Source organism: Phascolarctos cinereus, unplaced genomic scaffold, assembly GCF_003287225.1.
Source record: "Phascolarctos cinereus isolate Bilbo 61053 unplaced genomic scaffold, phaCin_HiC Scaffold_2;HRSCAF=192, whole genome shotgun sequence".
NCBI classification, from domain to species: Eukaryota; Metazoa; Chordata; class Mammalia; order Diprotodontia; family Phascolarctidae; genus Phascolarctos; species Phascolarctos cinereus.
In genome coordinates, this window is record NW_027555625.1 from 370,742,395 (window position 1) to 370,768,189 (window position 25,795).

General features: G+C 38.9%; 1 protein-coding gene across 1 annotated transcript in view; it reads right to left on the reverse strand.

The window, feature by feature from the left end:
- Positions 1–1,444: 1,444 nt before the first annotated feature.
- ETF1 (eukaryotic translation termination factor 1) overlaps positions 1,445–25,795 on the reverse strand; it is a 37,863-nt gene continuing 13,512 nt past the window's right edge. The window contains exons 3-11 of the mRNA XM_021005037.2: positions 15,885–16,060; positions 15,108–15,247; positions 11,715–11,853; positions 11,150–11,340; positions 9,675–9,804; positions 7,133–7,288; positions 6,346–6,410; positions 4,144–4,291; positions 1,445–3,778 (exon numbers count right to left, since the gene is read on the reverse strand). Of these exons, the coding sequence (XP_020860696.1) occupies positions 3,696–3,778; positions 4,144–4,291; positions 6,346–6,410; positions 7,133–7,288; positions 9,675–9,804; positions 11,150–11,340; positions 11,715–11,853; positions 15,108–15,247; positions 15,885–16,060 (1,228 nt within the window). The 3' untranslated portion in view covers positions 1,445–3,695. The remainder of the gene's footprint in view (positions 3,779–4,143; positions 4,292–6,345; positions 6,411–7,132; positions 7,289–9,674; positions 9,805–11,149; positions 11,341–11,714; positions 11,854–15,107; positions 15,248–15,884; positions 16,061–25,795) is intronic.

Consider the following 25,795-nt stretch of genomic DNA (forward strand, 5'->3'; position numbering starts at 1 on the left):
CTGGCCAATTTTGCTTTTTAGGGCATTTTTCTCCTCATTGGCTTTTTGGACCTCTTTTGCCATTTGGGTTAGGCTATTTTTTAAGGTGTTATTTTCTTCAGTATTTTTTTGGGTCTCCTTTAGCATCACTCTCAGTTTTTCCTCTACTTCTCTAACTTGCTTCTCAAAATCGTTTTTGAGCTCTTCCATGGCCTGGGACCAATTCATATTTTTCTTGGAGGCTTTGACTTTGTTGTCTTCTTCTGGTTGTATATTTTGGTCTTCTTTTTCACCAAAGTAAGATAATATAGTCTGACTCTTTTTGTGCTGCTTGCTCATGATCCCAGCCAATTACTTGGGTTTTATACTCTTTGTTAAGGTACAAATCTGCTTCCAATGTGGAGAATGTACTGTCCCAGGCTTCGGGGGTTTGTACAGCTGTTTTCAGAGATACTTGTAGGGACCTGTAAATTTTCAGTTCTTCCAAGGTGGTATGATAAGGGGCATGGTGTTTACTCCTTTCCTGGCCTGCGACTACAAGTACTCCTTTCTGTCCTGTAATTGTGATGAGGGGCACCACAACCACTACAAGCTCCACCAAGCCAGCACTCCTCCTCCCCCCAGCACCACTGCCCAGAACTGTGGCCCAGATCCAAACATGGGCAAAGCAAGAGATTCCTGTCTCAGCACTGGCAAAGAGATCCCTGCAATCCCTCTCTGATCAGCCACTGGATTCCCCCTCAGTCTGTGGGCCGGAAGCTCGGGAAGCGCCCCCCCCCCAGGCCACTCTTGGGAATGGAGCTGAAACCCCACCTTCCTTTCTCAGGCACCGACAGAAACAGATTTTTCCCACTGACCTTCTAATTTGTCTTTGGCATTGGTGGATTGAGGAGTCTGGAAACCTCTACAGCTGCCGGAGATTCAGTCCTCTGAGGCCCGCTCCAGGTGTGCTGCAGCCTCCGTGCCCACACTGCGGCCTGTGCACCCATACCACGCTGCGCTGCGCTTCCAGCCCGGCACCATACACCTTTCTGATCAATCATCCAGGTTGTCTTGGGCTGGAAATGTTTCACTCTGTCTTTTTGTGGGTTCTGCTGCTTCAGAATTTGTTTAGAGCCATTTTTTATGAGTATCTGGAAGGGTTTGGAGGAGAGGGTTTGGAGGAGAGCTCAAGCAAGTCACTGCTTTCACTCTGCCATCTTGGCTCCGCCCCTCTCTAAAGAGACTTTTAAAGAACTGCAGCCATCCTTCCCCAACCACTGAGCTTCACCAGGACAGTTCTCTGCCTGCCCAATCACAGGTTATGAGCCTGCAGGAGATAGAACACTCTGACCAAAACCTGGAGAGAAGCCAATACACCAGTGACCACCGACTGACTGGAATGTGGGTCTCGACAGAGTTAATACCCCACCCTCCTATCACAACAGCACCCAGTACCAGTCCTAAAAAATCTCAAGCACACAGATTATATTCTTAAATATGGTTTAATACTCTTCTCCATTTCTGTACATCACAACACCAAGATTTCGCTGCTTAGGATCTCTCTGCAGAGGCTATATAGAATGCGAAGGCTATGATTTTCACCCCCTCATATGTGTATGTGTAAGTGTAATACATATCAGTATATATTGATACACACATCAATATATAATGCAATATATATCACCGAAGAGAACACATTGATTAAAGAAATACAAAAATTTGGCATCATTTCCAAACTTAAATAGTAAAAATAAAAACTACAAAAAAAGGAGCTGCATACCCTAAATGTATCATGTGAAACAACAAGCAGTATATTCAAATATGTAAATTTACATCCAATTTTTCTGGTCTTGTCATATCACATTAGACCCATTTACAATGGCAAAACCCTAAGGTACTGCTGCGAAGAGAGCAAGTTTGTTCACACTTGGGTTTTCTGCAAATAAACAGCAGAGCCCAAGGCAAAAGCCTGTTCTGGTGAAGCCTCCCAATCCAGTGAACACCCAAACATTGACTCTTACTGGGAGATTGACACATCAGGTTACACATTGACACACAGTCATTTGGACCTCAGAGTACAGTGTGAGAACCAGAAGCGTTACATATTAAGACATACTCCCTTCATTCAAGTGAAACAGGATTATTGGAACGATAAGCAAGTCTGCAACCTCGGAACAAGGAGTTGGTTCAGACCAATAAAGCTACGAGTGACTGAGTCAAAAGTCAGTGAAGAAGCAGTCAGGCACTAAAGTGTGAAAAGTACCCAGGCAGGAAACCAAATGAACCCCACTACTCTCCATCAGTATGTGGGGGATATGCCACATTGACTTTTAAAACCACTGGCTCAAAGTCCATTTGGTACGCTTTATTCATTGCTATTACGGGGGGTACATTCTACACTTCATCCACTGTTACTTTCTTGGGCATTCCACAGCACTGCACGTGAGCTGGGCACCAGTCCAACTTACTCCCCAGCAGCCAAGCTCAGGCTTCATATTTTGGGGGCCGTTTTTGAATCCAACATGGTTAAAGTCCATGATGCCAGGAGCTGGGTCCTGCCCCTCCCCAGCCCCCTTGCCTTGACTTCCCACGTTGAGTGATGCTTGTGCGTCCCAAAGTCTAAAAAGAAGCTCCAGGCCCACCAGAAAGTTTTGGGGGTTTCTAATCACATGCACAGGCATACACGTCTTATCTGTCGTCCCTGTGAAACATCTTTCAGTTTTTTTTAAAAAATCAAAAAATTCACATAATCTCATGCTGTCCCAACACAAGGAAAACACAACCACCTCCCTTTACCAAGGAATAGACCCGAGTGTAAAAAATAAAAATTTCTTTAAATTACTTTGCTTCCACTTAAATTGCATGTTTTATTTCTCACAATCCCAGCACAGGTGCCCCATTACTCCCCCCACCCTCCCACCCCCCCACTACCCCCAAACTAGTTTCTAGCAGGCTAAGATCCTGGGCACCCTCCTTAGAGCATACAGTGATGAGAGCTCCTGAAACTTAGGCACAAATGCTTCTGCACAATGAATGTGAGTGAACAGTCCAGTGACCCAGTGATTCCTACTAAGTCAGTTTGAATGTGCAGTGCAACTTGTACCCTCCGAACTGACCGCTTGGGGTATGTGGGGTGTGGGTTCAGGGGAAAGAAGCTGATGTTGCCTTCTGTTACTTTACCCTTTCAACATTAAACAGAGACCAAGAGAGAAATGGTTCCAATATTTCACCACATATATTTCTTCTTATGCAGTCTAAGCTGAGAATGCCATGTAAATGGGTCACCGCGAAATGCAGCAATTGAAATTTTCTCCAATCAAAATAAGAAACAAACCAGTATGATCTTACTTCTATTAACTTTTGAAGGTTTTACAGCAGTTAAAGTATTTTTGCTTCTATGTATGAAGGTTAAAAAAATCATTTTTTTTTCATAAAATACAAGAGCAACCAATTTCACCATTGAGTAAAAGTAAAAACTGCGATTCTTTTTTAAATTAGTCCAAAGTGGCATTTAGGAACTTAGTAGTTTGCTGCTGCACTGACACCATGACAAACCAAAGTGTAGGGTTGGGTTTTTTTGTTTCTGTTTTCTTTTCAATATCCAATGCTCATGGATCAAGTTCTGGAAATGTTCCAATCATAAGGCAGGGATCTGTTTTGTTTCCACCACGCATTTGCTCCTTGGGTTGGATGCTGGAGGGCGAGGCACGTTTTGCCGGACCCAGGTCGACTACCTAGTAGTCATCAAGGTCAAAAAATTCATCATCTCCCCCTTGGTATTCCATTCCCTGGAAATCTACTCGGTACCGCAAGATACCTGGGGGAACAAACAAAGAATAAGCCATTGTTTCCAGACAACATAAAAGACTGGCAAGCCTAGCTTTGCTATGGGATCAGAGAAGCCCAAATTAGCCAAAAGGAAGAACCCCAAGCCAAATTTCCAACTCCTCCTTGGTTCCTTTAGGTTCATATTCGGTTTGGACACTTGCATGAAATAATGAAACTGCCATAAGCCACTCCCACCCCCACACCAAGGCTGATAAAGATGACAATATGGCAGAGAATGAGCTAGGTTCCCTGAGGCTAAGTCAACTGTCCAAAGACACTGAACAATACCTGAAACTGGGACACTGAACAAGCACTTAGGAGACCTTAATCTCATATTTAAAATGTGTTGCTTACCTCCAATTCCACCAAATCCTTTCACAAACTGGGATCCTTCCTGTGACTTGTCTGTAACAATTTCCAACGTTGCTCCAAATTTTTTATAGTTGTTAGCAAACCATTCCAGTAGTGGCATACTCTCTATCAGCTCATGTTCCTGTCCTGTCTATGGGAGAAGACAGAACAACGAATACAAAGACAATCATGTGAAGTTAAGTCTGGCTTGGATGTCAGCTCCATTAACGGCTAAATTCCTAAATCTGAAAATTAGTTCAGCAAAACTTTTCTAGAGTTTTGCCACATCAAAAGATATTCTAAGATCTCAAAACAGTATCTCCTAGTTTTTAGCTTCAATAGCTTGGACACCACACATTACAGTATTACATTTCCAACACAGACACATACACACGCACACACAGAGCAATTCTGCAAATTGATTCTTACTGTTTGCTTCCTAAATCGAACTATTTAAAGAGTCCCAGGCAGCACTAAGACACTTCCAGAGTAGCTCTACCAGGCCACTTTTCTGGAGACACACAGAAGAATAAGACCCCCAAACTCAGAATTGAAGAAGGAGCTCTTTGAGAGAAACCTGACTGTGAAGCTGATACCAGATCAATCACCTCAGGCTTTAGGATATATTTATACCCAACTCAAAGAAGTCAGTCCAAGACTTAGTTTTTCAGATGACCAAGATAAAAAGGAATGAAGAACTTATTTTATGACTGGATTAAATTTTCCTATTTTTGGGAAAGGATATGATATAAACTTATGTTGATATGGGGGACTATGGATATAGACTATTAGTAGACTATAAGACTCAGTTAATTTGTTATGCTGAATTGCCCCCCCTTTTTTCTCTTTATTGTTACAAGTGTTCAGTGGTTAGGGGGAGGAGGTGGGATGCATTCAGATATGAAGGTGACAGAAATACAAAAGATTTCATCATTTAAAAATATTCTTTAATGAAATCTTTTTTCTTCTATAACCTTCAATTTTGAACATATTTCTCCTCCCACCCAAAGCAAGCCAGCCCTGTAACAAAGAGAAGAAAAAAAAGATAATAGTTAAGTAAAACTAACCAAGCCATTCATTAACTTTGTGTGACATTATATGCAATATTCCATTCCTGTAGTCCTCCAACTCTGCAAAGAAGGGAAATAAATTCATTTTTCCCATCTCTTCTTCAAAACCAAGTTTAGGGAACATCATTCAGTTTGGTTGTGTTTGTTTTTTTTTAAAGTCTTTTGATTTACACTGTTGTATTTATTGTGTATATTTTCCTCTGGTTCTCTTTACTTCACTCTATCAGTTAACATAAGCCTTCTATGTTCTCTGAATTCTCTATTTTCATAATTTCTAGTAAAAAGTGTTACTTCATTTTTATGTAGATGAGACTTTTATAACTTTGACCTAAGTGAGGTGCATGCCTAACTTAGGATCTCTGGTTTAAATGGTACACATTTTAGTCATTTTCCAAGCAACTTTCCACAACTCAAATTCCTTTCCAGAATGGCTGAACCACCCACAGCTACATTATCAGTGTATTAGTGTGCAGGGCAATCTCACATGGCAAACAGTTTATAATTCTTTTATATCCTTTACTACTTATCCACTGAGGTCTTACATATTTGTGTCAGTTCACTACTTTAGATATCAGGTCCATCACATAGTTCATACAGATTTCCCCTAATCAATAGCTTTTCCTTATCATAAACTTGCTCTCACAAATTCACTGATGCAAAAGCTTGTCAATTTGCGATTGCTTCTTTCATTTGTTTGGTTAAGAACTTTGCCATTAGTGATAAGCTGTGACAAATACCTGATCTCATTTTCATTTAAATTTTTTATGACGTGACCTTTAAAATTCAGGTTCTATATTCAGTTTGAGCTTACTGTGGCATACAGTGTTAAGATGTTGGCCTCAAGTTAATTTCTGCAAATTGTTTTGACAGTTTCCAGATGAAAAACAAAATTAAACCACAAAAAGACTTAGGTTTAAGTCCTCACATTGCTGCCTCACAAGCAAGACTGCACTACACTAAATGAGAAGACTGAAGCTGGCATTTTAATAATCCAGTGTTTACTAACCCAAGACACAATGAGAATGTTAAGCTGGAATCCTATGATTTTACAGATTAGGAAACTGAGGCTCAAAGAGTCACTTTAGGTCAAATAGCTAGTTATGGCAAGAGTTCGGAACCAAGGACCTATACGTACCTCTTTGTCTGTAAAGTGAGATTTATCCTTCTCTTGCTCTGGAGTCAAATATAGAATCTTCTCTTCTATAGATTTTAGGAGACGGAAGGAAAAAATAAAATATAAATATAAAAAAATAAAAATAAGCCTAGTCTTGATGGATTCAAAGTTACTGATCTACCAGGTGAAGTGGAAGCTCTGAAACTGCTGTACAAATTAACCTAAACACCCATTTCGGAGGTATCGAGAACTTGCAATGTGGAATGAGTTAAGGGGAAATACATAAAACACACAAAACCTCCCACAAGAACTTATTCCTGTCCTTAACGAGATAATAATAACTAGCGTCTAAGCAGCACCTACTACGTGCCAGATGCCATGCTGAGCATCTTATAATCACGATCTCATCTGATCCTGAGGGAGGTGCTGCTATGGTCCCTGCTTTACAGATGAGGAAACTGAAACAGAAGGTAAGTGGCCTGCTCAGAGTCACACAGCTACGAAGTCTCTCAGGTCACATTTGAACTCAGGACTTCTCTGACTAGTGCTCTATCCACGGCGTTACCTCACCGGTTCAAAAAGAATATAACTACTGAGAAAACCCCCTAAGTGTGTCTATGGACTTATGTCAGAAGGACAGATGTTTTGTGGAGAAGGAAAAGTAAGATCAAAGGGGTGGAAGAGAGGCAGTGACAATAAAGTCTGCTTTCTCGATGCCCAGGAGACCGTTCTGTGGACCTTTGAGACTGTCCCAGATGCCCTGAATTCCTAAAAGGAATAATCCCATTACTCTATTAGCTCGTCCTACCTTCTGTGCCTTGGCAATGAAGAACGTATCTCATTATATCTAGATTTTCATACACTATCAGGATCTCTACAGCTCCCATCTCCAAAGCCTTTAGTGTGTCTTCAACTCCAAAACAGTACTTCCCGGTGTCTTGGCTAATTTCATCAAAGTATCTTCCTACAATTAGAAGATGCCCAAGAGGACAAATCAATCGAATGGTCCAACAAACATTTACTAAACACCTACTATGTATAAAGTATTGGCTAGATGCTGGGGTTAGAACGATAAAAATAAAACCATCCTTACCCTCAAGGAGCTTCCATTCTACTGGGGGAGACATCATGTATAACAATTAATACGACATGTAAGTGTATGTGTGTGTATATATATGTATATTTATATACACAAAGTAATTTTAAGAGGGGGATCAGGAAAGGTGTCAGGAAGTAGCACCTGAACTACGCTTTGAAGGAAGCTAACAATTGTACAAGGCAAGGATAAGGAGGCAATGGATCCCACAAGCAATGGATCCCACACACTGACGACTCCTTGTGCATAGATAGTAGGCGCACCACTATGAGCTGAGGACAGCAAGCAGTTTGCCTATAAAGGAAAGAAAATGAAGGGAACTGATATAAGATTATAAAGATAAGCAGAAGCCAGATTGTGAAGAACTTTAAATGCCATACTGAAGGAATTCTACTTTATCTTCAAGGTGATAGGAAGCCATTGAAGATTTTTCAATAGTGGAAAAACATGGTCTGATCTGTTTTTAGAAACAATTTGGCAGCTAGATGAAGAAAGGACTGGAGAAGGAAGAGACTAAAAGCAGGGAAATCAATCAGAAGGCTATCACAATAGTCCAGGAGAGTGATAAGGAAGAGATTGAGTGGAAAGAAGGGGATGGATGTATGAACTATTGTAGACTGCTAACTGACTGGATACAGAAACTGAGGAAGAGAGGAATCAAGAATGATCCTAAGGTTTTAAACTTAGGTAACCAGGAAAATGATGGTGACAGAAAAAAAAATCAGGAAAGTTTAGAGAAGGGAAGGAAGGGGGCAGGGAATAACAAGTCTATTGAAAACATTTTGAATTTGGGATGCCTATAGGATAACCAGTTAGAGATGTCTAGCAGGCAGCTGGTTATAAAAATGGGAGTTCAGAAGAGAGTGTAAGGCTAGATATATATGCAGTTATAGAAGTCATCACCAAAGGAGAGAGCAAAGAGGGTCCAGGATAGAGTTTTGGTGGATACAGGGTGGGAAAGGATGATCTGGTAAAGGAGACCAAGAAGGATGAGTCAGGTAAGGGAAGAATCAAGGAAGATCAGTGTCCCAGACACCAAGAGAATCTATGGGATCTAAGGGAAAGGAATGGTCAATAGTGTGAAAAGCTGCAGAGGTAAGAATGACCGAGGACTTTTTAAAAGGTTATTGAGTTTAGCAGTTAACAGGAGAGAAGAGTTTTAGTGAAGTTGTACTTAAGCTTAACCTACAAGGGCTTGAGGAGAGGGAAGTGAGAAAAATAAGAGATCAGTATAAACGATCCTTTCCAGGGGTCTGGATATTAAAAGGAGGGATAAAGGGTAACTTTTCGGAAATGTTACAGTCAAGGAAACATTTAAGGATCAGGGATATCTGGGCATGTTTGTACATTGAAGAGAAGTAATGAGTAGATAAGGAGAGAATGAAGATAAAAGAAGGAGAATGACTTGAGGGGCAAGCTCCTACAGATGTGAGATGGTGGGATCAGAAATATAAGTGGAACATTTTTAGGCTTGGCAAGGAGTCTTCATCTGAGAACAGAACTAGACTAGAAAAGAATGGAAGATGAAGATGGGTTTGTCAGGAAGTACAGAGTGGGCAAGAATAGGGAGCTCATGATGGATGGTCTCCATTTTTGTAGTAAAGCAGGAAGTCAGAGAGAAAGGTAACATCTTGTGGAGAATGTGACAGTCATTCGGGGAAGAATAAAAGGACTGCCATGCAACAGTGAGGGCCCAGTTGGGTTTAGAAAACATAGCATTTGTAGTGGAACCCATCAGTACGATTATACTACTTTCTTCAGGAGTGTTTAGCAGCATATAATTAGGAACAGAGAAGGCAGACAGTCAGTAAAGGTATAAATTAACTTGTATCTTCCAAATGCAGCCCGAATCATTGGAGGAAAAAAGAAAGCTTACAACACATTGAAGATAAGGTATAAGATGATTCTCTTCCCACCCACCGCCCCACCAGCAATGGTCAAAATTTCACAGAATGATACACGAAAGGGAGTATTGGTGCTCTGGGGACAGTTTTATATACATGAGCAATTCTTAGGCTAGGATCACCATGAAACACACTTATTGTTTATATCTTCAGATTCACAGAATTTTATAGTTGAAAGGGACCTTCAAGAACATTATTCTAACAGGACCCTAATTAATTTTCTAATTATTCCTTCCTATTACCTTCCTATACCTTTGAAGCAAAAATGTAACCTGCTTCAAAGATGGGAAAACACTGGTATAGGGAAAACCCTAAGGATACTATGGAAATTAGCTACATTCCATCCATACCTATTAGTTTCTTCTCTTGAATGAATTTCACGTTGGAGAGGACTTCAGTAGACAACTCAATTGCCTGATTGAATCCATTTTCACCACCATAGGAGATATCAACTAATTTTAAAACTTTCGATTGCAATCGCTTTGACACAAATAAAAAAAACATCATCAGTATTTTCAAAGCACGGCATTATGATCACTGGGTCAAGTAAGTTTGAATTTGGGGGTTTAGGAGAGGAGACAGGTTCAGTTTACTGAGTGTAGGCTCTGCTTTCACTATGGAATACACTGTTAGAGAGACTGCCCTAGTCAACCACAACCGACTGTCTCTCTACCTATTCTGAGACCTTCAAAGAGCTTAAACACAATAAGAATTGCTTTGCTCTTGGGATGGGGAAAGCTGTCTCTTCCTGTCAAGCTATCTGATGAAATACCTTTGTGGCTTTACCTAATGAATTGGGAACATGATCACAAGATCATAGCTTCAGAGTAAGTGAATTTTGAGGTGATTTATTCCAACCTCTTTGTTTTATTGATGAGGAAACTGATTTGTCCAAGGACATATAGCTCCTAAATAGTTGAGCCAGGATTTGAACCCAGGTTCTTTTAACTTCAATTAAGCAATCAGAGTTGGAAGGAAACCCATACCCAAGCAAGAATCACCCCCCTATTCTAGTGTAGAAGGGACCTTGAGTTGGTGAAAGTTCTGCCAGTATCTATCAAACCAGAAAGTCTTTAGAATGTGGTCCCAGTGACTGACCATGTCTGCTGCCTGAGGTCCAGCCGAATCAAGCATAGAGAAGCTTTTCCCAGAAGGTTGGCTACCAGGTGATAAAAGTTTTAGGGCCTGATGATCCATGAAAACAGGCACAAACTAGATCTTTCTGATCAGGGAACCTCTCTGAATTGAACCAGCATCTTAGTGAGGATTCAAGGCATTTGCAATCCTCATTTTTTTTCAGATCCAATGTGTCAATGCTTACCCTTATTTCAGCATGGATGAACACCCTCGGTATTATAAGAAGTAGAAAGGGAGAGAAACAGCAAAGAGGGACAATGGTCTCAGCCTTGGCAAGGCACAAACCAGAAAAGGATAGGGAAAACACAGCTCTTTAACACAAATGAGTGACCCTTTACAAAATGACACTTGTTTCTTTGGAATAAAACATAATTTCTAAAACCACTGCTGTGTGCTGCTCCCTCAACCATCTATCTCTCCTATCTTCTGTTCTAATCCAGATCTCCTTTACATCTCCTTACTTCCTCCCAGAATAAATCATAAGTTAACCTACAGCAGGAAACAATTCCTTTTAATACTGAATCTCTATTATTTAAGCCAGAATACTTACACTAGCTATCACTGAAACTGGTTCTCTAGCTGCCAAAAATACTGGATGCATGAGTCCCAATGCTGATTTGCCAAGGTTCACGAGCACTCTTAACCCTAAAGCACATATAATGAAAAGCTCTCCCTCTCTTTCACTCACCTGATCAAACATGTCAGATTGACTTAGTTCAGTTTTGAAGTCAGCTGATCCAGCTAAAACGAGACCAGCCACATTCACTTTGTCCCCAGAAATAAACAGCTGCACAGCAGTTTCTGCTACCTTTCTTACATAGTTGTGTCGTTTTTCCATTCGTAAACGGGCAAAACGCAAGGCAGACTGACCTCCCCTACCTTTGAAACAAAGATATAGTGTGAGTAAGACAGGAGTAATGACTTCCAAGAAAAGCAAAAAAAAAAAATTTTACCAGGCTGATTCACTCCTCAAGTGGATTATAGGCAGTCAAATAAATGAAATTATTATTCTTTATTACTTGACTAGATTAAATGATTAACCTTTAGCATTTAATAAGACAGGTTTAAACCTCAGATTTCTAGCTTACTATTTGGAAAATTTCAGACAGGATAAATCACATCTTCAATCATTCAACACTATCTCCAAGCCTACAATCCGCATTTTACTCTGCTGTTCTGCTCTCATATGACTTCAGCTTTCCTATTACTGTCAGGAGAAAGACAAAGGAGTTCGTGTTCTCTTCCTAGTTTACCGTGTTTCTTTGGGAGATCCACAGTGAATTTGTGCAGGACTTCTCTTGTGTTTCCTTGCAGAGTGCCAAAGAGTGCACCACTACCATCTATTACAATAAAGCCAAACTTGCTATCATCAGACAGTAGCGCTGTAAGAGCCTAGAAAATGAACATCACACAATAAGCAGACGTCTTAATGGCTCAGAGCAAAGATTCTCTGAGAACTAAGATACCATAAACAACAGGACATGCTTTGTTCACGAGAGGTGCTTTAAAGTTTGTTGCACTGCATGAGAATAAACACACAAAACAAATTTCTTTTGACATTTAAGATAGTGGTGCTGCAGTAAAATGGCCAATGATGCCAACTTCAGATATAAGGTAACTGATTTCTAAGAGTCTGGAACCTCACTGGAGTTTTCTGAGGACATTAAGAGGGCTGTGGAACATCTCGATGTACTTCACGACCAAAAGACAGAAAAGGTAACAAGTACCCAATTCATTAAAGGGAGATTGTCATTTTGAACTTATCCTTGTAATCCTATTTAAACAAGGCAGAGGAAAGAACTAAAAACCTCAGAAAACTCATGGTATGTAAAATTTACAAATTAAGGATCCAAGTTTCCATTGTTTAAAAGAACTTGTCATATAATCGTCCTTCTTTGAAGTAGGCCTGAGAAGTGTGAAACTAAGAACAAATATCTGAAGAGGTCATCTTCTGGCTCAAGAATATAATTTCCTATGATATATTTGTCCTTTCTGTCTGAACAACTGAGTACAAAGGTAAAACTGAAACAGTCCCTGTTCTCAGGGAACTTATAATCTAGCCAGAGGAAACAATATGTATATGTACCTGTATAGGCATACAAAAAATAAACACAAGGTAAAATTACGGAGGAAGGCACCGGTGATTAAGTGTTAAGATTAGGTGATCTGTCCGTGGTCAAACAGTTAAAATGTGAGCTCTGGCTCTAAGACTAGAACTCCATATACTAGGCCACACCACAAACTTGAGATCATTTTCAATGGGGAAAAAAAAGAGAGAAAGGGGCAATGTGATATTTAAATGACATCTGGCTGCAAACTTCAACATAAGGAAATGTCTTGGATATCAACAAACCCCCTACAGCCTTACGCTTTAGAAACACAACTAACCAAACCAAGCATTCAAGAGTTGAGGAGGAAAACCCCCTTTTCTTGGGATACAATGTTCACCCCCGATTTCCCGTCCCCCAAATGGCAAAGTAGGGGCTTTTAGGACAAGATGACAGTTCGTACCCTACAGACTCGGCAGACTGACGCTTGCTGGGTGGTAACCTTCTTACACTTCACTTTAAATAGGGAATAAGAAAATGGCGTCTTTAAAGATCAACCAGAAAAGTACAGGTTAATCACTGTGATCAAGAGTTTGTTCTATTTTTTTTAAATCACTCTTTGCCCAATCCTGGAACAGATGTTCTCCCATGTCTACCATGTGGGAATTAGTATCAAGGGAGGATTGTTGCACATGTTAATGAAGTCGTATTCTTCTTCTTCTTCTTTTTTTTTTGGTGAAGCAATTGGAGTTAAGTGACTTGCCCAGAGTCACACAGCTAGTGAGTGTTATGTGTCTGAGGCCAGATTTGAACTCAGATCCTCCTGAATCTAGGGCTGGTGCTCTATCCACTGCACCACCTAGCTGCCCCTGAAGTTATATTCTTCAGGGTGATCTGTTACACTGGCTTGAGGGAAACCAGATATAATACTGCCACCAGTGAGAAACAAACATTCCTCCAAAGAATTCTCCATTAGCCGACACAATTAGCTTAACTTTGATTCTGACGGAGAAAAAACTGAATTGTACACCGAGTTACCCCTGCTAAGTCCAAAGGAAGCAGAACAAGGAAGATTACACATTATTTTATTATTACACATTATTCTTCCTTTGGGAAGAAGTTAAGATTCAGAAAAACTAACGAAGGTAAACTCATTAAATAAGTTAGGGTGTCAGGCAACAAGAAAGCCACAAAATTCAAACTGTGCCATGGTTAAGCCATAATCAGGTAAAGTTCGTGATAGGATGGTGACTTCCAGTTGGAAACTTCTGACAAAAAATATTTTGCAAGTCTGTGTTATATCCTTAAGAGACGCAGCAAAGAAGATTAACTCCCTGTTTTCATGACTGCCTACATACAACCTATATCAGATTGCTTGCCATCTTGGGGAGGGGGAATGGAAGGGAGGGGAAAAAAAATCTGGAACTCAAAAATTTTATAAAAAAATGAATGCTGAAAAATATCTTTACATGTAATTGGGGGAAAAAATACTATTCCCAGAAGTCCTTATCTGGTGTCATCAAAATTTCCAAAAGTCATCTGAACTGCTATCAATGTACCCAGTATCATCCATTGGATGAATGCCATTCTCAGTCCACTGTAGAATTTTTTCTACTACCATGGTCCATGAAAGGCAAAAGAACTGAACCAGGAGCTGATTTCAAATTCTGGATTGTCCCACTGACTATGGATATGGGTCACTTTAGTGAGATCTTCTATCTACTGAAATTACTAACACCATTGCAAAGCCATCAAAATACATGACCCGAAAGGAGGCTCTCAAGATAAATTGTGGTAGTGCACAATATGATTATACATTATTGAGATGTTTAATGAAAAAAAGTATGTATAAACAGAATTGATAAAGAGGCATAGACAGGTCAAACAGTATCTTTTCCTAGCTTTCAAAGCCCATTCTAGCCCACTTTCCAAAAAAGTGGAATTGGCCGTTGCCATACTATGAGCAAGTTCTTGTCTCCAGAACGGAACAATGCTAGCTCCCATGCAGATGACTACCGTGATGGCAACTGAGCAAACTGCTTTATTTCAAAGGATTTTGTTTTCATCTTTTTACTGCACTTCTTTTAAAAGTCAGCCTTTCTATTCAAGGACTTAAGACTGGTTTCTATTTGATTTTCCTGAGAATGGTTTGTCCTCATGCTTGGCAGAAAAAGGTTAGGGTCCTCTCTTTTCAGTTTAGTCACTGAACATCTAGAGTGGTGACATTCCATTTCCTCACCAAATCAGCAAGAACAAATTGGCAACAAAGACTATTTAAAGACTAATGAATGTCCCCTGAGTTTCCTGTCTCCTTGTCTGCCAAGCAGGGCCCCACCTATCCCAAAGATAGATACAAGATTCTTTTAGCTTTCATATAAACCCCTATGCCATGTGGATACTGTATAAAGCAGTATTTTGCTACAGTAGTAGTATAGATTTCAGAGATAATGTGTATCAGAAATAGAATTAGAAAGTTATCAGGCACAGCTACTTAAACCCTGTTCTTTCACCACTCTTTCCCGCCCCCAGCCCTCTCCACTGAACAAAATGAATGGCTTTCTTTCAAAGCCCATGACAGAAAACTGTTTCGATTCTTACCTCTGTATGGAATTTGTTGTCACACAGATACAATGATGTATTGATTGGTTTGAAAGGTTCAAAGTCAATGTTGACTTTCTTTTCCTTTCCTTCTTCTGTCACAATTGTTCCACAGTAAACAACCAGACCATTTGGAGGTACTGCAAAAAGACAATCATTTAATCCCATTGAAACCCAGTATTTTAACATTTGAGATCTGATAGGAATTTTAGCCTTTGTCCTCCTTCAGCAGACTAGTAATCAGTCCAGGCATAGCACAAGATTAAGATTTTAAAACTTAAGTCTATCTACATTTTGAAACTTGCTCTAAAATGTCCAAATATATAAGAGCATGTTAACATTTTCAGTCCAATACCTTAAAAACTACTAATTAAATCTCCAAACAAAATAATGCTACATTCCATGGGAATAATAATAGCACCTACCTCACAGGGCTGTTATGAGGATCAAATGAGATGACATACATAATGCACTTTTCAAAGCTTAAAGTGCTATTAAATGCTATTATTATTGTTATTATTACCACCACTAAGAAAAGATGACAAGTAGCCTAGGGAAACAAGTCTGACCAAAGTACTACTGCAGCATCCTTGCTATAGAGTCCAACAAAAAACCTTGCCACGAGTGATTTTCTATAAAGGGACACAGAATGGGAAAAAATCATAAGAAGAATTAAATATTTTAAGTCCGTTAAGTGCACATAGATAGAAATCACAAATGTTTTTAATGAAGCAAAGTGGGGGGGGGCGGAGAGAAATCATGTTATCAATAAGATACCTTTGTTATAGAGTTTGAGTCTCTGCTGTACAGATGTGATGGCTCCCAGAACTGAAAGGCGGTTCACACGAGATTTTATATTGGATGCAGTTCCAAACTCATCAGCTAACATTTTTGCCACTCGGGAAATCTGGTCTTTGGGAGGAATGATCAACGATATCATACTGGTGCCATTGCTGAGAAAGAGAGAATAATATTCCTTAAGAGTCTTAAATAACACAGAAACGCCCAAGAGCATTTTACCTGTACGTCCTCAAGAATCCAGAGGTTTTGACAATAAGATGTTTTAGGCTGGAATTCCCATGGTCTATGCAAAGCACACAACAAAATTTTCCTTCTTCATTCATCTAATTTCTAACTTTAAATGAAGCCATTTTATTTATAATTACATTTGCTTGTCTAATAAGAGGTAGAGAATATTCAGCAACTTTTTTTGGGGGGGGGAGTTAACCTAAGATAAATGAAGAAAAAGATTCAAGACTGACACAAATTATAACCTCTAACAGAAATAACTGTTAAAATCATACAACCCTTTGACCTAAATTTCCCACTGACAGGCATACACCACAAGGAGTTCAAAGATAAAAATGAAGGTCCCACATACAGCACTTTTTTTTGTAGCAGCAAAGAACTGGAAACAAAGTAGATGGCCACTGACTGGAGAATGGCTATACTATATATGTATATGTAATACTGTATGTATGCATGCATGCATGCGTGTGTGTGTGTGTGCGCACGTGCGCGCATATGTAAAATGGATGCGAATGTAACGGAATATTCTTACTCTAAGAAATGGATATTAAGAATTCAGAAAAGCAATGGAAGTCATATAAAGGGTATACTGGGAAATGAAGATTAAATAAAAAGAAAAGCTGTGAATAAATTTAAAAAAATCCTAGTCATAGGTCTCCCTTAAATTGGCAGTTCTCTTTCAAAGATACCTCTATATTGTATTTGTATATTGTATTGATTCCTGTCCCATCCCACCCCATCACAGCTTTTCTTCTTGTTTTAAAATGTGCCTGAAACCAAATCTATACTAGCATACCACACTAATGTTTTACACTAGACTAATTCCATTCTTTACAAAGTCAAAGAACTGTGACCCTCACAAGACCCAACCTACAATAACAAACCAGACAGGATAAAAATCTGCCACTATTGTTAGCTGGGGGTTATTACAACAGCTATTAGTACTGTTTAGACCAGTCTATCTTGTAGGTACATTTATCTACTATAAGATAAGTTTGATTTAAATTTCATGCTAAATACACCTTCTTATCTGATTCTCACATTTGGGGATTTGAAGCCCTCACAAATGGAGCAGGGGGAGAATAAAGGAACAAAGAAAAGTGAGCACTGTCAAAAGTTCCTGATGCTGCCCTAGTTACTGAGCTCACATTTTCCTCGTTAGACCAATACACCTATTTCAAACATAAATCCCATTTACCCAGACTTTACAGACAACTGGCGAGGAAAGGAGTAAAAGAACAAAAATAGACAGGCAGCATGTAAGAAAGGGAAAAAGCAGCACAAGAAAGCAGGAGAAAATTCCTTCATTTCCTTTATTACACATATGGATCTGGATGGTATAGTTCCAATCCCACCTGCTCTTGGTCCCTTCAAACTACTACAGCGGAAAAAACAGTCTATTGTAGTTCTGTTCCCCAACATTATCAGAGATAGGTTTCACTGTTCATCTCTCCCATTCATTTCCTTTGCACTGAACTTGAAAGAAAGCTTGGGCAGAGTAGCTTTATTTAAGAAGAGATAGTTAAAGTGGGTACCCAGTTCACTCCCGCCCCAAGAACTCTATGTCTTCAGGTCGCCAGGTGACCTAAGAATGTAAAATTTCACAACACTGGTTGCTGTGTGAAAAATGAAGGTTCTATGCCAGCACTCAAAATTTAAATTTAGGCACCAAAATCTACTTGAGTTACTTTGCTGAGGAAATTAACTAAAGCTACCACTGCAGGGGAGCCAGATGGGTGGAAAAGCGGATAAAAGTGCTGGGCTTAGCATCAGGAACACTCATCTTCCTGAGTTCAATCAGGCCTCAGACACTTACTAGCTGTGTGACCTGGACAAGTCACTTAACCTTGTTTTGCCTCAAGTTTCTTCATCTGTGAAACTAGCCGGAGAAGGAATGGCCAACCACTCCAGTATCCTTGCTGAGAAAACCCTAAATGGGATCACAAAGAGTCAGATGCAACTGAAAATCACTATTGAGAGGATAAAATCAATGGGACAGTGTGATAGGCCTCTGCTGCCACCCTCTGGGACAGTGAAACAAGCTCTTCCCTCCAAACCAAAGGGGAAGCTCTTAAATGGGTCAAATGGTAGAGAACTATATGAACTCATTAACAACATTCCCCACTGATTTAGACAAATTTCAGTGGTACAGCAGTCTCTAGCTCCAAGATATCACATCAAACTATAAAAAGAGGACAATTCTTTTCAGCACAAATTTCATTTACAAACTTTTAAAAATCGTTTTGCACCACAAATATAAGAACCCGTGATATATAGCTGCTTCCAAAGACAACTTTCTTCTAGAGTAAAAGAATTCATAAGTTTTCTTGGATATAATCTAAAGAGCCCATTATCACTGTTTAAATCAGCTAAAGTTTCAAATACCAGAAGACTAGAATTATATTTAGACAAGTCTCTATGTTCCTCAATAGAGTGTGAGCTCCTTGAAAGCAGGACTAGTTGGTTCATTTTTTTCTTCGTATCCTCAATGCCTGCACATGGTGGGAGTTTAACAAATTTTTAATTGGAAGAAGGATTAAGACAACACTGCTCCTCAGCTTTAAACTTCACAGCAGAAACAGATGGGGGGCGAGCGGAGAGACAGGACTTAAAGGCAGTTTGCTGATCTAGTACAGGACCACACAGCAATTAAAACACATATGAAATTCTATCTGCTGAATCCAGAGCTTAAGTTACTAACAGGAGAACTTTTATGACAAACCCAAATAACAAAGTTATTCTATGGAAAATAAAGCCTAGCTGCCTCAAACTGACATTCCCACTATGAAAAAAATGCCAAGGGAAAGACTCACACAATTACAGACTGTTAAAGTTGGAAGGAGCCTTATAGCTACTCATTTTAAAAATGAGGAAATTGAGGGACAGTGGTTAAACTATTTATTTGACATTACAGAGCTGGTGAGCAGCAGAGTTGGGACTATAATCCAGGTCTACTGCCTCAATTCAATCTTCTTCCCACTACATTACAATGCATTCCTCAACAGGCTACTTGAAAAAAAAAACCAAACAAATGAAAAGAATAACTTCACAATAAGCAGGTGACAATGGATATTTCTTCCCACCAACTTAGCATAATACTATGATGTTTAGATGAAAACTCTTTTAAGAAGCCTCCTTGGTGGTGCTGGTTGGTCTGTTCTGGAATGATTCCAAACCTCCATTAGCCAATGACCTACCTTGGGCTAGAAGCACACAGACCAATGCCCATCGATGGCAGACATGCAAATATCTCACAGAAGAAGAGCTCCAAGCTCATGCCAAAATGACAAAATGCAAAAGACACTACAGAAATGGTCACACTAGTTTTCTACTTCTTTTGGTTATTCTTAGATGATGATACCTTTTTTACATTCTTTCACAGTTTATAAAGCACTTTCACTTGCTTTGATCTTCTCAGTCCTATGAAGCAGACAAGACAGGTATTATGCCCACTTTAAAGAGGAGGAAATTGAGCCTCAAAAAGTTTAACTTGGAATTATCCACACTGTGAATTGTGATCCTGGGGCCCAAGTAATGGATCAGATTACTGGATTTTTTGGAATATAACTCTCACATAAATAGATCCACTTTTTAACATGAAACAAAATTTAAATCAAAGTCAAGAAAAGCAAGACTAATATGGGAAAATTATTCCAAGTGACAATGAGTACAATGCAGTGATTATTTTAATTGAGTATGTGTTAAATGAGGCCAAGCTGAGTTGGCTTGTGTCCAACCTGCTGTCATCTCAGTGAATATATGCTTATGAATTTTATCATCAGCCTGCCTGCTATATGTAATTCTATACATACTTGTCTCCTTGTGAAGAAGGATCGTTTTATTCTTTGTGCTTGTAAGCCCAGTGCCTATCATACTTCCAAGCACACAATAGATATGCTTAATAAATAAAACTGATCAGAACTGGAAATTGTTACATTTAAGACTTGTTTTTATTGTTATTTTAAAAATTGTAATATCTTTTTTTTTTGGGGGGGAGCCCTGAGGGAGAACTAGGCCTCTCTACCTTTCTCAGCCTGGAAGTATAGTGGTCACTCACAGGCCTGACCCCACCGCTGACTGCCATGGAAGCTCTGACCTCCATTTCTGACCTGGGCACCTCCTTAGGCAGCCTAGTTCTTTCCTTGTATTGCTGTTGCTCTTAGTTTAATAATAACAGCTAGCATTTCTATAGTGCCTGATGTATGCCAGGCCCTGTGCTAAGTGCTTTACAAATATCCTTATAACAACCCTGGGAGGGAGGTGCTGTTATTCCCACTTTACAGATGAGAAAACTGGCAAAAAGAAGTTAAGTGATTTGCCCAGAGTCACATAGATAGTAAGGATCTGTGCCACCTTGCTCCCCCAGAAATGTACACTCTCAAATACCTTTTTAGCTCAGAACCCCCAAACTTAAGCCACAATAATGTAAGCTCTGAAAGACTTCAGAAGAGTGATCATGAAGCACATTTCCCACTTCTTGGCAGAAATATGATTAACTCAAGGTGCAGAATGAGACTGATGTTTTCAGACATAGACAATGCATTGATTTGTTTTGACTGACTATACTTGTTATCAGAGAGTGCTTCTTTCTACTGGGGAAGGAGTTGGTGGGTAGTGATAGTGATGAAAAAGAAAAGAGGGTCAATGAAGTATTTCTTTTAAGAGAAGAAAGATGGGAACAGAAGGGGACAGATGAGGAAGGCAGTTTTGCTGTTGTAACGTTACATTTAATATACAATTTAAAATTATACCTAAGTTCGCAATTTCAAATACAAACCTCTCTCTTAAATGCTTATTTTTATTAAATTCCCAATAAAAAAGAAATCTTTTAGATGAGTATATATGAGGAATTGCAACAATTTTTGTTTTAAAAAAGTGGGGTTTGGAGGATGGGAGTTGATAAGTTTGGGAATTATTATAAGTGACTGTTGAAGGTGTCACACAAAACAATTGAAGCACCAAAAATAAGCTTGAGCTGGTCAGCTACACTTTCAGTGCTTTTTCTACTATACCATGTGATCTTTTTAGTAGAAAGGCTTTTTAGGAAGTAGGATTTATTGATGGACAGTAACTTATAGGATACAGAATGTATCACAGAGAAACCTAAGATGGCAGTAGACTGGGCAGTTAAAGGAGGAGCAGAGGAAGATTTTGAGAGAATAAACTTTAGGGTGAGGGATGATTTAGGGAGGCCATTTGAACTTAGAAGGATGTGGATATAGAAGGCTGTGGGAATTTAATAAGTATAACAGGTCAAAGCAATGTTTTTTCATATAAATGGCAATTTACTTCTACCACTAGACAATTCAGGCAATAAACAGTATATGGTATTGATCAGGCAGTCTTACACTAATTTCTCATGTTTCCAACATAGTCAAGGTAGTGAAAACAGCGGGCACTATATCGTGAATAGGAGGATAGGATTTATACCATACAGGATTCCTTTTTAGAAAAAGCTCAGGGACAGCTAGGTGGTACAGTGGATAGAGTACTGGCCCTGAAGTCAGGAGGACCTGAGTTCAAATCCAGCCTCAGACTAAACACTTGACACTTACTAGCTGTGTGACCCTGGCCAAGTCACTTACCTCCAATTGCTTAAAATTTTTTTTTAAAATGTGGCATCCAGAACCAATTTAAAAAAAAAAAAGAAAAAGCTCATACTTGGTAGTACAATAATTTAAGTCCTAACCTATTACCAAGTGGCTGCTAAGTCTGAATCACTATCTTAATGTTACTAGAAGGTAGGGACAGTTAAATGTTAAATGAATATACACTTAGCTTGTTAACATTTTGGTGAGATATGGAGAGTATTTTAGTCTTCATAAAATCTAACAAATTCCAAACTCTAAAGCTAATTTTATAACAATAACTTTAAAGAATGTCTTTATGCAGCACTGTTTTACCTCTGCTACAGATTTCATCAATATTTTTCCCACTGAAAAAACTCATTTTGCACATTATTCACTTCTAGGATATCTAATCCAGAATAAAAATTCAAGATCTTTACAAAATCAAAGATTATTTTTGAAACGTGTGGAGAAATTAAAAAAAAACTTTCATTTTGTGATACCTGATATTTCTCATAAATTTAGTTTTATTGCACGCAGAAAACAGACAAGATTAACATCAATACTTCCTGAAGGCAGTTCTTACAAAGTTGTTAGACCAGTTTGTGTAAACATGTAAAGAAACTCCGGAAGCTAAAATTTTCATGTTACAGCTCTGAATCTCTAAGGGGAAAATGATAAATGAGATATGTAGCTGGCAACACTAGCAAACTGCAAGCCTTTCAACATATTCGTAGGGCTCCCTCCCATTCAAGAGATGATAGTGAATAATGCAGTAGAGCAGTTGTTGTGAAAACTAAGAGACATGAAACAACAATGTGCCCTGCAAAGTTCTCAACATAATAACTGTCTTTACTCCCAAGATCTCTAGTTGTCCATGTTTAAGGGGAATGATTCCATTCGATCTTTACTCAAAAGCTGTACCCCCCTACACACTGAAAATGACTCTGGTGGCAGCTAGGTGGCACAGTGGATAGAGCACCTGCCTTGTAGTCAAAGCTGGCTTCAGACACTTCACACATCAGCAGTATGACCCTGGGGAAGTCACTTAACCCCCAATGCCTCCCCACCCCATGCCCCAAAAAAGCCTCTCTGTGAGACTGACTTCAAAATAATATGATTTAAAATTTTGCACAATCAGTGAAATAAGCAGAATAGGGAAAAATAAGTTCACAGATTTAAATACTAAAATTATAAATTAAATTATAAATCATCTGGCTCAACCCTTTCATTTTACAAAATAGGAAACTGAGGCTCAGATATATTAAATGACTTGCCCATGGTAGTAAATGGGAGAGTTAGGACTTGGGTTCTCCAAGTCCAAATCTAGTACTCTTTCCTCTACACTATACTGCCTATAACATTTTCCACCAAGTAGCTTTGGTAAAGGTCTCACATTCTAGATAAGGAATTGCCAGAAAGATATGACACAAAAGCCATTCCACAGCAGATAAACAGTCAGTGGATATGAACAGTTTTCTATAGAATAAATGAAAACTCTTAAATAGCCACACGAAAAAATGCTTTGATTCACCAATAAGGGAACTGACAAATTAAAATAATTCAGTTCTTTTTACCTGTCACACTGGCAAAGATAATTGGCAAAGATTTTTAAAAATGGAAAGTGTTTGAGAAGCTTTAGGAAGACTGTTGCACTAATGCTCTACTGGTAGAACTGTGAAGTGGTCCAACTATTCTGAAAACAACTTGGAATTATGAGACAAAAGTCATTAAACTACCTGTTACTAAGGTTAATTTTGGCCAAAAAAAGAAAAGGTCCCATATATGCCAAAATATCCAGAGCAACATATTTTTTTTGTGGTAACAAAAAACTGGAAACAAAGTGGGCACTTACCAATTGGAGAATGATTAAATTGTATATGAATGTAATGGAATATTGTCACAAGAACTGAAGAATATGAGGAATTCAAAGAAATGTGGGAAAACTAATAGGAACTGATGTCAAGTTTAAGAAAGCAGAACTAAGGGAATACACACAATTATTATAATAATTTAAGCAAAGACAACACTAAAAAGTACATGAATTCAAGATTAATTTTAGTGACCAGTTTTGGTTCTTTCCCTACCCCCTGCAAGGATGAAATAATTTTCCTCTTTTTGTCAGATGGAAGGGTATTGTGGGGGGAAATCTGGAAATGAAGAATATATGTAAAGTTTTCAGACACAACAGTTAAAGCTACTGTTGTCATAAGGGAAGACTTCTCTTGGGTAAATGGGAATAAGAATATATAAGGAGACAGAGCACAGGCCCTGGAGCAAGGAGAACCTACAATCGATTTCATCCTCAGACACTTACTAGCAATGTGGTCTTGCGCAAGTCACTTAACCCCAACTGCCTCTCCAAAAAGGCCAAAAAAAGAAAAAGCAACTAGTGAGATTGTTCAGTCACTTTAAGTGGAGGTTGAATGACAGCTGCTGAGTGTGTTGTAAAGAGTATTTATGCTTTAGATATGGGTGTGCACTCATACTTAGAAGTTGTAGCTGATCTCTAAGGTATGTTCAACTACGGAATCTATAAATTTAAACAAATCTCTCTCTCTCTCTCACACACACACACACACACACACACAGGCATGGTTTATAGCATGAAGGAAACAGGCATGTTTAGTATAAAAAAGAGTAAGGAACTTGCTGTTTGCAAAGCAATATATACTTCATGTGGGAAATGTACGACTTGTTAGAGATGGTCATAAGGATGAAGAGAAGAAATCTGTAAAAGATTAACCACCTAAGTGGAAGAGAAGACTGATAGCCTATCAGAGAAATAGAAGTAGTTTAATACTAAGGAATTTGGGATTTATCACAGAAGCATGGAGTAGGCAGGGACCTCAGAGATAATCTTATACTTGAATAAGAATCCCCTTCCCTCTCCTCTAGGGTGGCAAAGAAGCACCTACGTGGATTTAAAGAGACTTGGGTTCAAATTGAAACTCTAATTACCAACACGACCTTGGGACAAGCCACTTAATCTTTCTGGGTCTCAGTTTCCTCATCTGTAAAGGGAAGATTAGATCACCTCTAAGCTTCCCACTAACACTAAATAATCTATGAGCTTTTATAAGTGGCCAATTGGCCTTTGCTAAGACCTTCAGTAATGAGAAACATAGTACTTTATCAGGTAGTTCATTTCACTTCAGAAAAAATCTAATCAGAAAGGTTTCCCTTAAACTGAGCCTAAAGATATCCCCCTCCTCTTTTTTTCTTGGTTGCAAGTTCTACACATTCCTTTCTTTAAATTTAAAAAAAAATTATTGATAAACAATTTTTAACATTTTTTTTTTAAATTTTGAGTTCCAAATTCTCTCCCTCTGCTCCCTGAGATGGTAAGCAATCTGACACAGGTTAGATATGCAATCATGTAAAAGATGTTTCCATATTAGTCTTTTTGTGGAATAAAACTAGAATGAGAGAGAGAAAGGAAAGAAAGAAAAAGAAAACAGTATGCTTCCATCTGCATTCAGTTCTTTCTCTGGAGGCAGATAGTATTTTTCATCATGAGTCCTTTGGAACTGTCTTGGATCATTATATTGCTGAGAAGAGCTAAGTCATTCACAGTTGCTCATCATACAATATTGCTGTTACTGTGTACGATGTTCTCCTGGTTCTGTTCACTTCACTATCCATCAGTTCACTTAAGTCTTTCCAGTCTACACATTTCCAGTTCTGCCATGTGAGGATAAGCAGTAATAAGTCTAATTCTTCTTCCATATTTCAGTCCTTCAAATATTTGAGCTATCAAGTCCGAAGTCGTTTTCTTCAAGCTAAGCATCCTCAGTTCATTCAATAAATCTTTTTATGGCATGGTTTTTCCAGTCTCTTTTGGATATGCTCCAATATTTAAAACTTTCTTCCTTAATGTGGCACCCAGAACCGAATACAACACTCCAGATGTGGAGTGACTAACATTACAACCTTTTTTCATGCAGCCTAAGATTGCATCAAGTTTTGTGGATGCCTTGTCACATTGTTGACTCAGTGAATTTACTAAAATTCCCAGAGTTTTTCCACAGAAATTGTCTAGCCATACTTCTCCCCCTATCCTATACATGTCAAGTTGATTTCTGAACCAGC